At 43.3% G+C, this 14,866-nt stretch overlaps 1 protein-coding gene across 2 annotated transcripts in view; it reads right to left on the bottom strand.

Annotated features, from left to right (window-relative positions):
• The window catches only part of SNX25 (sorting nexin 25), an 82,431-nt gene that overhangs the window by 50,601 nt on the left and 16,964 nt on the right, over positions 1-14,866 (bottom strand). For both annotated transcript variants that reach the window (XM_035324247.1, XM_035324248.1), the window contains exons 3-4: positions 12,448-12,664; positions 732-904 (exon numbers count right to left, since the gene is read on the bottom strand). In XM_035324247.1, coding sequence (XP_035180138.1) covers positions 732-904; positions 12,448-12,664 — 390 coding nt within the window. The remainder of the gene's footprint in view (positions 1-731; positions 905-12,447; positions 12,665-14,866) is intronic.

Here is a 14,866-nt window from a genome sequence, read left to right as displayed (position 1 = left end):
ACACAGTACATTTGAGACTGCACATACCTTTCTTCTTGATACAACTGTTTGTGCTATTACACAAATTGATGTACATTGAGAAAGCTGACCTCCATTTGGGAAATTTCAAGTCTTTTTATTCTTTCTGCTCTGTGCCTTGGACATCATGACATTACAGCCTTTACAAATGAAAATTAAAAGTGAACTGAACTGCATAATATACTTGAGACTTCATAACTTCTGAATTTGACTTCAATTAGATAAAAAATTATTTGTGTATTTATAATCTGATTAAAGAGTATCTGATAAGAAAGCAAAATAGAAAATCCTCAATAAAAAAAACAGCAGATAAATCAATGACTAAGAAACTCTGGTATCATGATTCAATTATAATCACATCCTTAAATCTATGAGTTCTATTTCTGAATAAAGCAGAACAGGTCAGAATTATTCATATGATCAATAAAAATAGTGCCCCTGAAGTAAGCAAAAGGGTTCCCCTGTGACAAAAATAAAAGAAATGAATGGGCAAAACTGGGTTTTATCTTGAAAGGTGCTAAACAGCCTGACATCAAGTCAGGATAAACAAGTAAGTACAATGCTTACTTTTGAAAACAAGTTGTCCTACTGGTCATCATAACAAATTAAATTTGAGGATTTATAAACATAGTATCAAGACATGCATAAAGATGTCTATAATTACTAATACTATACATGTGCAAATGGTTAATCATCTCTGATCTTTGCTCTACCTTTTGTTGCAAGGATTTCTGCAAGGACTATGCGCAAGCTGACAGACTGGATATCCTTTGAGGGTAGGAGACAATACACCAGAATTTGAGAACATTTTTGCAGGAATCTTACTTCTTCATCAGAGCTCCTCAAGCATGGGTGCAGCAAAAAAGGTCTCGGAGGATCTTCCTGCCTAAGAAAAGGAAAATAAAAAATAGAAAAGAAAAGAGAGAGAGGGAGAGAGAGAGACGTAACACAAGTACTTGTGTTATGACTAGCCACTATTTCTGAAAACATCCAAAACATGCAAAATCCATCATCAGGTTAAAAAAAAAAAAATCAGTAAAGAAACACTTTAATCCATCTGCATTTTTTCAAATTCTGCTTTAAAAAATAAAAAAAAACTACTAAGACATTTCCAAATTTATTTGTCCTGTCAGTGTTTTCACCCATCAAAATAGAAATAGAGTATTTTAAAACTGTATCAAATAGAAAAAGCCCAGCAGTTGGAGAGAAATAAGAGTTTCTCTGAATTGAAAAAAGAAGAATAATTTGTTTCCTCATTGATCTTACAATGAAATCTTGTCTAGTTTCTCAAAAAAAAATGACTGGACAAACTCAAAAAGCAAATACATTCTTGTACAGCAAACTAATTATAGATTTGAACGGAGTATTTGGGATCACTTCTAGTTTGACAAACAGGTCTAGCTGCTAGATAATGAAAGTACAATCTTTCCTTTGTTACTGGTAAAAAGTAAATACCTGGCATGTTTGACTTGGCTTTCCTAAAACATCAGTTTTCAACCTGGCACCTGCAGACTGCATCAAATTGCTCTGTGCAATATACCTTGATAGTAACAGACTTGGTATTATAATTCATCTACAGTGGAAGTCAGAAAAGCCACCACAGATTTGGAAAGACTGTGCTATCAGTTGGCAAACAGAGGAAGAAGTGACTCCCAAAGCGCAAAGACACAGCCAAACAAGTCACCTCAGCAGGACTGCAAATGAGAACTGAGCACATCATTAGTTGTGTCAGTGGAGTGTATAAAGTGTGTGGAAAGCATGAAGCTGCAGGGGATCAGTGGGTGTGTGCAGCCCCACTTCTGGGGCAATGCCCTTACGGACAGCACACTCACCTGAAAGGGGTAAGAGGCCCTAAAGGGGTTTTAGGCACAGCTCACTCTGATGGGACTAAACCTGCACCTTCCAATTTTAGCAGTCACCTCTCCAAGAAATCACAGATTTCCTACTTGCTTGCATCTGAGCACCTCAGGCACGCAGAGATTACAGAGCCGTTCAGAGAAAGGACAAAAGAACTTGCTTCAAGATGAGTCCTTTGATCAGCAGCTTGAGGCTGGAATATGCACCTTTTATACTAATAACCACCGTGGATTTAAAAAATAATAAGCAGGGAGCAAGCCTGGGAACAGAATCAGTTTTCCTCCATCATCTTGAGTGCCTCAGAGTCAGGGTCCATCTTGTCAGCCTTCAGTGGAGGCAGATCCTGACCTTTTGAGCTAATTAATGCGTCAGCTTCAAGAAGGGGCTGGAGATAACTCTCAGCCAGAACCCTTAGCCTGCTGGGGAAGGCATTCATGACCATGCCCTTGCTCACCAACAAGCAAGCTGGATACTAACTGAATAGAGGAAAACCAAAATTCCTTGTTGCTTTCACTTCGTACGTGGTGAACGAAGCAGGCTCCTAACTTTTATGTAAAGTACGTCAGGCCTGGAGTCAGCATAGTGCGCTACATTATTATAACGTATCATACCAATATACTCCTCTTTCTACCACTCGAGGGGCAAATAAACACACACAGACCAGCACATCACGGTAGGTGAGTTTTGGGAAGATGGCACGAAGCCTTCCAGTGCTAACAGTCAGGGGTGGCCACACCATGGCTGCAGCACGAAGCAGGGCAGCACAGCATGCGCTGCTCGCAGGCTCCTCATGAACAGCCCTTCTGATCACAGCTCTGGAAGAAACAGAGAGCAAACCTTCTCTGATTTTGACCCACTACCGACCAGTCCATCTCCTCCCAGCTGACAATGGCTTTCTGGACTTTACAGAGCACGGCGGCCTGGATGTGCCATGGGAACTCCTTACTGGAGGTCACTCAGTACCTTTTCTTTACTCAAGAAAGGCTCTAGAAGCAGAGCTGGTGCTCTAGCAGTTCCTTCACAGCCACATGCCTGAGATACTCCAACCCCAGACTTGTGGTTTAGCAGCAAGGTGACCATGCCAGGGGGTACAGGATGACAGACATACTGTCACCTGAGAGGTGCCAGGGCAGTTCCCAAAGCCAGCCAGGACTGGTCTTCAGCAGAAGGCCCTGAGGTATTATGAAGGCTCAGGCCTTTCATGTCTCACCTCTTCCCGTCATCTGTGATGTCTGCTTCCTTCCCTCTGCTGCAAGTTGCCATCCTGACTGTTACCACAGAGCTCCTCAGAGCTGATTGCCTCTGTGTGGGGAGAATGACCAAGAATTGCATGGACTCAAAGGAGAAATTTCCAGTTAGACACCACTACACGGCCAGTGGTGAGAGGCAGCACTGCACAATGGTTTTTGCTAGTTGGCAAAGGAGGGAGCAAATATGTTGGAAGAACATCAGTATTATAATAATAGTTGTAATTCTGCTCCAATAATGCAGGCCCTTTGTTTCAAGATGACCAACATCAGCTTTTAAACTCATTTTCAGGAGAACACGAATGTTAAAACGACATTTGGTTTTGATTTCACTCAAGCCTTTTATTGAATCCCAAATCAAATGTTTTATTTTCAAAGGTGGATAATGGAGAGCGCTTCAATTGTTACAAGAAAGACAAATTTCAAAAACAAGTCCCTGGGAGCAGCTTGGATGTACATACTTTGTTTGCTCTTCTCAGGAGCAGCGTATGAAGATGATGTGTAGTTTTCATTATTATCCTGCACAGGTGGCAGGGCTGATTTAGCTCCAGAAGCTGTTTATCTTGTTCTGGTAGGATCTTTTCCCTCCAGCAGCTGAATACCTGGCTATTTTCCTCAGTGCATTTCCATTCCTCTCGCATCCTCCAGATACATCCCTCCAGCCTTCTCCTCACTGCATCAAACAGCCCGCTTCACATGCTCTCCCTAAAGGCATTCATTACCCAAAATCAGGCACGTCCCAGGCAGACTGGCAGACAGAAAGTCTGGGCCATTTATGTACTGCCACCTCTTTCTGGGAAGCAAAGGCTTCATCTTCTGGACAGGTTGGTCCACCCAGAGTCGGCCACTTCGAAACTCCACCAGAAGTTCAAGCTAAATGCCAGAGAACAGGTTTCGTACACAGAGCATCAGCTGGCTGGCAGCAGACTAACTTTCAACAACCCATTTCTGGCTAGTAACAGCAATGATATAGAGTCAGAACTGAAAGCAAATGGTGACTTTTTTTTTTTTTTTTTGCCTAGAAATGCACACAGACTTTCCTTTCTGGACAGCTTTACCTGATTTGTGGGATATCGCGCACAGTTATTGGATCAAGATTTACTTCAGCATCTCTCTAAACCCATCCACACACAGCACAATTCTCCTGAGGAATGATGGTCTGTTTGGGACTGCAGACACCCTGGGGCACTGACTGCACCTGTACTATTAGGCATGCAAGAGAAGGGCTTCCTCGTACCCTGCCTCCCCGTTGTATGCGTTTATTCCCAGTCCACGAGCAATACACATGGCTTGGCTGAGCTGGACATAAGCCAGCATGCTTCTGGTACAGTCAACAGAACAAAAACAGAAAATTGAACAGAATAAACAAGCAGAATGGCAAATATTTGGTTCTTCTCCTCCTAATTTGTTTAATGCATTCCTGCCTAAGGGAATAGGGGGGGAAGGGGAGTCGCACACATTGCAGCTGTAAGAATAGTTTCCTTTTTTTCTGCAGTTATCTCCTTCACCTAACAGGACATAAATCTCTGGGAGAGGGGCTCTTTCAGTTGTTTTCCTAGCCAAACTGTAATTAAAATATCATCTAAAAAGCAGAAGGGGATGAGCAGAATCCCATGAGATTTTTAAAGGATGCCAGCCAGAGGGACCTTGAGAGGTGGGCCTGTGCAAACCTCATGAAGTTCAGCAAGGCCAAGTGCAAGGTCCTGCTTAGATCCTCCTTTTTATTTATACAGAAAGTATTATACTTCTATTTGCTTCCATATAAACGTTGATCAGCTTGTAGGGAAAACATGCTGTGCATCAACAAAGGGTCTGCCCAGAAAGCAGCAGCCCCCAGCACCTGGGCTCCCCCTCACACCTACCTACAAGGGAACAGGGTGGTGAGCAACCACGGCAGCAAGTATTAGTGGCAGTGCTGCCGTCTGTCCCGGAGCAGCAGCTAGGACGCCCTGACCACACGTTCTTCATGCCTGATATAAAACCTGCACCCTCAGCTCTGGGGGGATGTTACCAAGAACACAGGAAGGTAGCGTTCGTTTTTGCAGTAACCAGCAGGAACAGCAGAAGCTAACACAAAGAAGTGCCCTACATCTCTCCAGCACCAATAAAGTTATCAAGCACTATTAAATAACTGAAGCAGAAAGATAGGTGTTATTTCTCATCCTGTTCAGTTCTGAACACGCGTTATTAGGGCTACGTGCTTGGACTTTCCAAACAAAGAGATTCTTGGCAATCGCAGAAAACCCTCAACCAAAAACGAGCACAGCTATTCACGGAGAGAGCTTTGAAAGCCCAGCCAATTATCCACAAATTCCGAGCACAACTGTGTGCAGTGAACTAATACAAATGAGGCACTGGAGCAAACAGTTTCAGAAGCAGCGTGATACCAGGTTTGTAAACCAGGCCTATTTCATCTGCTTTAGGCAATAGAAAAAGAAAGCCAAGTGGCAACTGCACTCGTGTCCTCCTGAACGACCGAGACTGAAGTCATGGGGATGTATTTCGGAGCACTGAGATGCAGGGGACTTCAGTGATTTTAAAATAGCCAGAACTCAGGCTTTGCACAGCATGCTTACACATCACCCCTCTTCACTCCCCCACGAGCTACAAAGCCAGCGCTAACCTCACAAATTTCTTGCCAGTGATTTTCATTTTACCAGCTCTTCAAGCACTATCCGAGGCTATTTCACAGCTTCAGAAAGCAAATCTATTTCCTTCAGCTGCCCCCAAACCAGTGGAAGATCAGGAAACCATCTGTGAACACAGGGCCACAGGCAGGGCCTGCCAAAGCGAACTCCTTTGTACTGGGTCTGTTCCACGCAGCACACTCCTGTGGTCCCAAACCGACACGTGGAGCAACTCTCCCCTGCTCTGAGATCGCTTCATGCCGTTACCGAACGTGTACCCATCTGAATGCCCTCAGCACCAGGACTTTGCCCCTTGCTGTCACAAACCTCTAGGTTTATCCAGCACTTGAAAAAAGAAAGAAGAAAAGCAGGCCTTCCTGAAGACGAGCCGTTACAACATTACCAATGTTCTAGAAATCTGTCAAAATTTCCTTTCCATGCTTGCAGTTTTATCAACACAGGGATCTGATGGAAATTTATTTTCTAAAAGATTTCCAGGGTCTACTCTGGATACCCATGTTTTTAGTCAGAACCATCTGGTAACTGAGTGATAAAAACTGATCACAGCTGGGAGCATTCAAAGACCTCTGGTATTTGTGGTCGGGTCACAAGCTCACGATGCAAAGCACTGTCTTTATTTTTACGTAGTCACAACATGACCGCATGGAAGAGCTTAGCAATGATTCGTCAGGGAGATTTAAAAAATTAAAAGCCAACCCCAAAGGTAGCATAGCATTTACAATGCCCATGCAACTCACGGACTCAGTAGATTTGGAGTTGGCAGTACTACTGCTCCACGGACAACAAACTCCTCTAGAAGTCCACTGGATTCAAAGACAGGCATGACCAAGAACTTAATGACAAGCAAGATAAATCTGTCTGCTTTGGAAACAGGAAGCAAGCAATCAAGCAAATAAATAAATAGCATCCAGGACAAAAAGTCCCTAAAACATTAGCAACAAATCTACAGGAAATTATGTAACGGTCCTTTCTCATAAAAAGAAATATATATTAAAAAAATCACAAAATGTTCCCTTTGGCCTTGCTATTGCTTTAATCAGGTTTTCAAGAGGAGCCTTGCAGTTACATTTAAGTCTCAATCAGTGCAATTGTGAGCTGAAGTGTACAAGCAACTGGCTCTGACTCTCATCAGCACATCAACACCCATCACTCACGTTCATTAAAACGATTCTCAGAACTACCAGAAGCACACGTAGCCTGCACCTCTTCACCTGTGTCACCCTCAGATCTCTAACCTTCTTGACACTGCAGCGCAATTACAGCTGCTTGATCTGCTTGAACTTTCCCAGAAATAAAAGGAACCAATTCAGACCTTCACAAGCCAGTATCATTAACACACCTGAAAAAACTACCGGCTAAAAAAAAAAACAACCCTCCAAAACCAAACTACACCAAACCCAAAAAGCATAGCAAAAAATTCATCAAAGCCAAACTCCTAATTTCCACGGCCATTTTCATCAAGATCAGTAAGTTTTATAAAACCCTCCATCTAGCATTTACTCTCTCAATAACCATAGCATTTATACGTGTCACAGCTACCTTCCTCCACAGAAAAGCACTTGCCATGTAATGTTGGTGACAGGCCCAGAGATCACACAAATGTCTTGCAAACTGCGGTCCGACCATACCAGCAGCAGGAGGTCCTCATGCTTGTTGTGGTGCCTTGGTGATACTCAGCTGTAAACAGGAAATCCAAACTTCCCACACTGGATCTTGAAGGCAATGGTGAGCTTCAGACCTAGAGCTACCCAGGAGCTAACTTGAACAGCGTGCCCAGAGCCCAGCTTTTTCTGACTGTTTTGTTCTCAGCACCTTCAAACTGCTGCTCTCATTGCAACCAGCCTCCACGCGTTCCTAGTAACCCTCTTGATACTCATTTCCAGAGGCTGTGATAAGCAGTTCTTGGTATTCCTGGTTTGTGGGTGGAAAATGGAATTATAAAAGAGAAACTAGAGCTGGGGGAGGTGTTTAGTAGCTTGGATGCACCATGACAACTTAGATGCGTGTATAGGATTAACCAAGTTAAATCTCAAGTGCTTAAATTCCCTCTGCACCCACCTGCTCTTGATCTTTTTGTTGTGGAAGCGCCTTTTTTCCTTTTACTAAATACCAACTCATACTATATGTAAGCAATGCAACAAGCACAAGGATACGACAATTTATATCCTATATGTGCAAAGGCATTCATGTGGCCCAATAAAGTTATGTTACTGACAGGGTGAGGAGAAGAGACAGAGCAGATGACAGGAATATTGTCAAGATGGGCACAACGCCAACTTAAAACCTCAAAATTACTTGTCAATACTGACCACTCAAACAGCAATTTCTCCACAGCATTTTCCCTCTCACCCTTCCCAAGAGCTTAGAGCCCTCCAATACGGTTCTGAATGTGCAGCAGAAGTAGCCTGCAGCTCCCAAGGAATCCATTTTGCCAAGTCACGACTTAGGCTGTGACTCCAGGCACAAGCACACACACTGCTGAGCATCCCTCAGATGGCACGGTGCAGCCAGCTAGCCAGGAGCAGCCTGCCACACTACTTACCCATATCTGCAGAAACCGATTCCTCCTCCTCCTTTGGGATCAAGGTGCCCCAGCTGTAGGTTACAGACAAACAAACAACACTCCCAGCCAAATGACATAGGAAAATGAGTGTCACTGTGACCGCCTCCCACTGAGCTCTGTTCAAAAAGCACTGCTTGTCAGTGGGTTCAAGAACAGGCCAGCATTAACAGCTTCTGCATTTCATTTGCCTACAAATCTCGAGCAGGCAGATCTCATTTTGCCTACACTGCAGTTTAGAGACCACCAGCCCAGGGTGTTATTTAGCAAATGTTAATAGTTCTGTAGCAGTATCTGATGTGGGTAATGCTTAGCCCACAACAGGTGTGGGGGAACTTCCTCTTCCTTCCACGTGGACAGATTCAAAGACACTATTTGTTGGTTATTTTCTTTGCTAAGCTACTGAATGTGGCTCACCAAGAGGACCCGCTGCCTCTTGCTTCCGACAAACATTTCAAGTTACCAGAGCAAGAATACATTGCCAGGATCAGGTAATTCTAGCCCCACGGAAAGCATACTGGCACCACAGACAATGCTGCACCACCTGCAGCATTGTACGCCACCCTACCCAGCTCACAGTCCATCACTGACTAAACATTCACGTATATTCAGCTTACGCTTTGCGTGAAGTAGCCAAGGAAATCCACTTGCACGAGACATTAAGGAACAGAGGGCCGAAAGCTGCTATAAAGCAAGAATCACCAAATACAACCCTCTGTGCAACGAGAGGGCCATATCCTGCAGGATGGGCTAGGCTAATCCTGTTATAACCTCACTCCCGATTCAGCACAACAAAGAACTATCGTTTCTCCCAGCAAATCCAAGGCTGATTTTTTTCTTCTCCTATCTCAGGTCAGAAATTACTTAACAACGGACATGGGATAGTATCAATTTTCATTTCAACACTGAGCTAATGACAGTAATCAAGTGGTTTCCTATCTAAAAAATTCTGAATTGCCACAAATTTAGTAACTGAATAATGACAAGATCCTTTGCAGCCCCAGCTGGACCTCATGATAACCCCCAATGATGCACGCAGTATGAGAGGGCTGGAGCTATCTTGTCTACCATTTTCATGGCTCTGTATCATCCCAGGCAGTCTTGCCCACAGCCAGAGGAGCATCTCTGCCCTTATTTCTCTTTGTGTCTAGCAGGAAAGAGTTTCCTTTAAAGAAAGTGAAGGGATATAATGAAAGAAAAGGGAAACAGACCTAACACTGCCAGGCTTCTCCCTCCTGATTCCCTGCCTCCCACCAGCCAGCATGGAGCGGCCTCTTCTCACGCTCTCCCTCATTCAAGGACACGTTTTTCCTTATCTGTTAGCCTCTGCTGGCCATTTACTTTGAGCTATTTGTTACCAAACGGAGCCTTGCAATGGCTGAGATAAGCCAGAGGGAAAGCAGGAGCAAGGTGAGGACAGTAGCCTCTTATTCTGAAGGGTTGCAGCCTACTTCATCCCATCAGACATCCTGATCTGCCAGATATCACAGGCCTCAGTCAGTCAGAGAAAGCAGAGAAGGGATTTCCACAGCTGAAGTGAACCAAGTGACAAAACATGCGAGCTTCGCAATGAAGAAAATGACACCTCTGTCCTCCTGGGGACAGACGGTTTCTTTCCCTTACTTTATTGTGGTTGTCTGTTGTCATATAGGTGGAAACAAAGTGCCTTAGGCAGCACCCCCTCCAGGGCTGGAACAGGTATTTAAAACTTTGCAAGCCACCCAAAAACAGGCAAAATGCCCTTTGCTGCCACACTGCATTATAAACCTGGCAGAGGAAAAAAGACGCAGTGTTCTGTCAGGGATTACAACAGGACAGATACCCGGCTCTAATTACGGTCTCTGTGCCACTATATTCATCATCCCAGACTAACTAGATTCATTATTACAGACACTGAGAGGGAAATAGGAATTCCAATTTAAATCTGCTGCTGTTTTTGAAACGTTGACAGAAATCAGAAGATAAGCGAGGCTAATGACATCTCTTGCGCTCCCTACCTTAGGAAGGAGAATTTTCTGTTTGAGCTGTCATAATATATAAGGTTTTCCAAGAGACTCTAGCTTGGGGTTTCCAAGCCAAAAGCAACACACTTGGTAGTTCTCAGCCTATGATTTAAGCTGCCAGCTGATTCTAGCACAGCAAACACAATTAATTTAGTACCAAACTCAAATTATTGTGAGTACCACATTCTCTTGAAGGCAAAAAAGAGAACTGTATCAGAGTCTCTGGCACGCCTTCAGGTTTATGAAACACATGCTCAGATCACCTGGAAGTACCAATTCAATCTGTACCAGCTGTGAGCACATGGTCACATTTCTGCTGACTTCGCCACAGGACACGGGGCAGCATTTCAGCTAGACAACTCCTTCTTGAACTTTTTGAACAACCTTGGATGAGCAGCACGAGGATGTGCTAGCATTTCAGACTTTGCTTCATGCAGCTGGTAGGACTGCTGGTCTGCTGTTAGGCACCCTAAAACCAGATTTTCCTCCTTGGGAATTACCAACCTTGCACAACAAGAAAAACAAGGAGTCCAATTTCAACCTTGACAAAATCTGAAGTTACGGCTGTGGGGCATTTTTTTGACCCACTATCATACTCTTTAATTCTCATTACCATGTTAATGCAGTCTGACTTACCCAGCAATGACTAAGTTGCACTTACCCTTTCAAAGAGAAGAAGTTAATTGGAAAATACCCAGGAGATTTTCTTTACTTTAACTGTACCCAGTGGAAATAACAATCCAGCAAGTTCTAGTGGAGGTGGTCATTATTCTCAGTGGACAAAGAATCTCATTAAGAATGAGCACTAACAATATCTAGTAATTCTGCAATTGTGTATTCTGTGTCCCCAGCTCCAAACAGGTGAGCATTCACACTTCCAACCGAACTAACCAACCGTCCTCATCCTTTAAATTTTCTAATCATACCTTTCCCCAGAGCAAGTATTTTACTATGACAAAGGTGAAGCGCAAGCACAGTGCTTAAAATTAGAGAGCCCCATCAAGAGCTTTACCAGACCCCGAGATTTTTACCATATACGAGATCTAAAACAAAAGAGTACCTGGAATTCAGGTAATGCATGGTTACTGGGACAATACTGTGATGGCTCAATGTTACTGTAACATGCCTACATATCTATTTCTTCTTTTCTTGAAGGCAACCATTGTTTTGTTTCCATTGCTTTATTTCCTACAGATTAGGTTACATGAAGCTGGCAGCTACCACAAATACATTGACCCTGTCTTCTGCTCCAGAACAGAAGGATGTGCAAATGGCACTGCAGGGACTGGTCGCTGACCAAAACCAGTTGATCTTTTTTCTCCGGAGCGTTAAAAATATGTAATCTAACTGTATGCAAAACAATGTCATGGTATAAAATGTACAGTATAAAACCGAACAACCAGAGCACATTTCTGTTGGGATAACTGCAGGTACGTGCAGATATAAGCTCAAATTCCACGCACAACTCCATGAGCCACTCATTTGGATCAGTGATCTGCATAGGCGTAAGAGCTCCCACATGCAATTACAGTTTGGGTGCGACAGTATTTAGGAGACAGCTGACCTTTTTAAGGGGGCTAAGAGGAAATTCACGGAATTAACAAGGTAACCTAAAAAGAGAAAGAAAATCCAGCCAACAATTTTTCACTAGGAAAAAATCTAGTTACTGCAGGACAGACCGCTTACAGAAACCATGAAGCTTTTCCTCCTGGGGCTAGCAGAAATGGAAAACTGAATGGAATTAACCCTCATGCTATTTTGGGAAAGGTGCAAATAACTACATTCTCATTTGTTGACTGCTCTGACAGTGCCTCTCCTTTCCCTTGCAGGTTCGCACTACTTGCAGGAACTGCTCAGACAGCCCGCCTCCTACTGCGAGCAAAGAATTCAAAGATGAAATGGAAATAGCAGTGAATCTCAACCATTAAAAAAGAAGGACAAACATTTCCTTCCACAGGTCTTATAGGTGCCTTGAAGCCTGCTAGCTCTCTAGAACTGTTAATAAACATATCAGCTACCTACAGAAATGTTACATTCTTCATTGCTTTGATATCACACATCTAAAAGCAAAGAGATGAGCAGAAAATTGCAATGAAACACAGCTCTGGTTTTACCTGGCATTGGCTCCTTTAAGGTCACGGAAGTGTGTGAGTAAAGCTTTCACTACATCATTGCAGACGACTTTAACTACATCAATGTGACTCAGCCTCTGTCGCAGCTGCTTGGCAATCTCCCAGAAGTCTTCAGATAGCAGCTGGTACAGCTGCCCTTCATCTCTGCTGAGTGGCCCATACCAGGACAGGATGTAATCTCTGTAGCTGTAGTCAAACACTGAAAGGAAAAACAAAACAATCAATAGCAAGAACTGTGAAAGAGGAAGGCACACCAGGGTAGGAACTGAGCCCTCCACCCATCTCCTCAGCAATAATATGGGTAACAGGTTTCAGATCTTCTCCTTTAGGCTTTAAATTCTCCCCAGTGCCAGGCTGGCAAAGCTACAGAGACCAGCACCTCCCAGGTTACTGGGGGTCACTTTGCAAGGCAAAGCCTGTAAGTGGATTTGCTCGGTCAGCCAGGTTACAAGCTACACACTAACCCCAAACTAGTCTCTGTGTCTCAGTAGCAGATCTGGTTATACGAATTATCACATAATCTGCCTGTATCTAGGCTGCCGCAGACTGAAACCAGCCTTCTTCAGACACAAACTCGGTCTCCACTCCGAAGTCACTGTTAAGAGAGGAGGTGGTAAGATTTGTACCTCAACAGACATACCTAGCACTACAGAAAGTACATTAGAGGACTGGTAGAGCTGGAAGAGAAGAAGTAAATTAGAAAGACGTGAATTTCAAAGCTGAGGTGCTATTCCAAACTGTAGCTACAAGCAACAGGATTGCTGTAATGGCGCGTTCCACGGCAAAACCGTCTTCTACTAGTTTTTCTTTCTGACAACACTTGTGTGTCTCCAGTTTTACTGATGCATTACTAGCAGATGTTCCTGGAGTTCTGGGAGGGAGCAGGAAGCCTTCAGGAAGCACGCACAAGCCACATTTAGCATTGCCAGCATGGTGGGAATCAAGTTAGGGGAGGAGGGGGCAGTGAATGGGATGCAAATCAGCTTGGAATTAACACAGGGATAACTCAACAGGAAGGGAGGGGGAAAAATAAAGAACAAAGTCGCATGCCTGATAATCTGAGCAGGTGGTTCTTTACCAGACATCCTGATTTCAGAGTTTGTGTGGCTTTTTTTAAATGTCAAAAGTACACCTAGTTTGTCACTGTAAGCCTATGGTTTAAAATAATCATGTGATTCCACTATTTTTTTAGTTATCACTTTGATGGAAATTATTTTTTTGGCAGCCTAGTAAACTATAAAAAGCTCCCTGGCACTATGACAGTGAGTTAGTAACATAGTAATAGCGGAACAACTTATGCTGAATACTTCTGCCTCCCTGAAATACTAGGAGGCTTCATCCTACATCACTTCATCAAAAACATTTCAAAAGAAAAGATTAAATTTTCTGAAGCATTTGACTAGAAACCCTTATCAATCAATTCTGCAGGTCTTTTAAGAAACCAACTCGCTTCACTGAGATGGAATATGTTAGGTCATTTACTAAGTCACTTCAAGGCTTTCAAATGAATTATTCAGAAAAACATTTCACTAAATAAATGCATAAATAAGGAAATAGAAGTCCTGAAGTTTTCTTTTTGATAGATGTGAGAAAAAATACAGGCTCATATTGCAAGATGATAATTTCCAACTTTAAAACAGACCCAACTTCTTTACTTTTCTAAAACAGAAGTTCTATTTCATTGAAACCTGCCACCAACAAATGCCATGAAGTGATAAGAACAGTTATAAAAGGCAGTGGTCTTCTGCTGATCTGATAAGCTTCTGATAAGCTGAGGAGTAACCCCTCAATATACCTCAGAGCCATTAGGAACAGTATTTTGAACACTGAGGGTTATTCTTTATCTCAAGTGTACCATGACGACACACATTTTAAGCATCTATTTCTCCCACAGCTGTCCCCCTGTCCTTCTGCAACCACCTTCTTCTGACGGCTTTGTCTCTGTTGCAGCATCTGAAGAGCTATGGAAAGCTATCACAGTACAGATTCTCTTCTCACCTATCCTGAAAAAGACCTGCGTTTCTTGAAGGCAATCAAAAGACCCTGCATTTCAGTACTTGTGATTGTCACCCCTGGCTGACAGTGACTTAAGTTTTTCAGATTCTCTTACAGACACCCTTGCATTCACATTAGAGTAAAGCAGCATACTTCTTCAGCACCCCTTGCCTAAGACTACGAGTCATGGTATAGATGAGTGGTGGCTCCTTACCTGTATTGGGCAGACCTCTACAAAACAAGAGAAAACTTGTATCTCTATCCCTCAGGCTATATTCTCTTTCCGAACACACACCTATTCCATCTGAGCCTTAGTTTATAACTGTGTTCTCAGGCAGCTCCTCTCCAAAATGAACTCTGTTGCTCATTCTCTCCATAATCACCATTACGTACAACTTGAAGTCTC

This window comes from Oxyura jamaicensis, chromosome 4 (assembly GCF_011077185.1).
Source record: "Oxyura jamaicensis isolate SHBP4307 breed ruddy duck chromosome 4, BPBGC_Ojam_1.0, whole genome shotgun sequence".
NCBI classification, from domain to species: domain Eukaryota; kingdom Metazoa; phylum Chordata; class Aves; order Anseriformes; family Anatidae; genus Oxyura; species Oxyura jamaicensis.
Note: the sequence above shows the minus strand (reverse complement) of the source record. Positions and strands in the feature narration are given on the sequence as shown.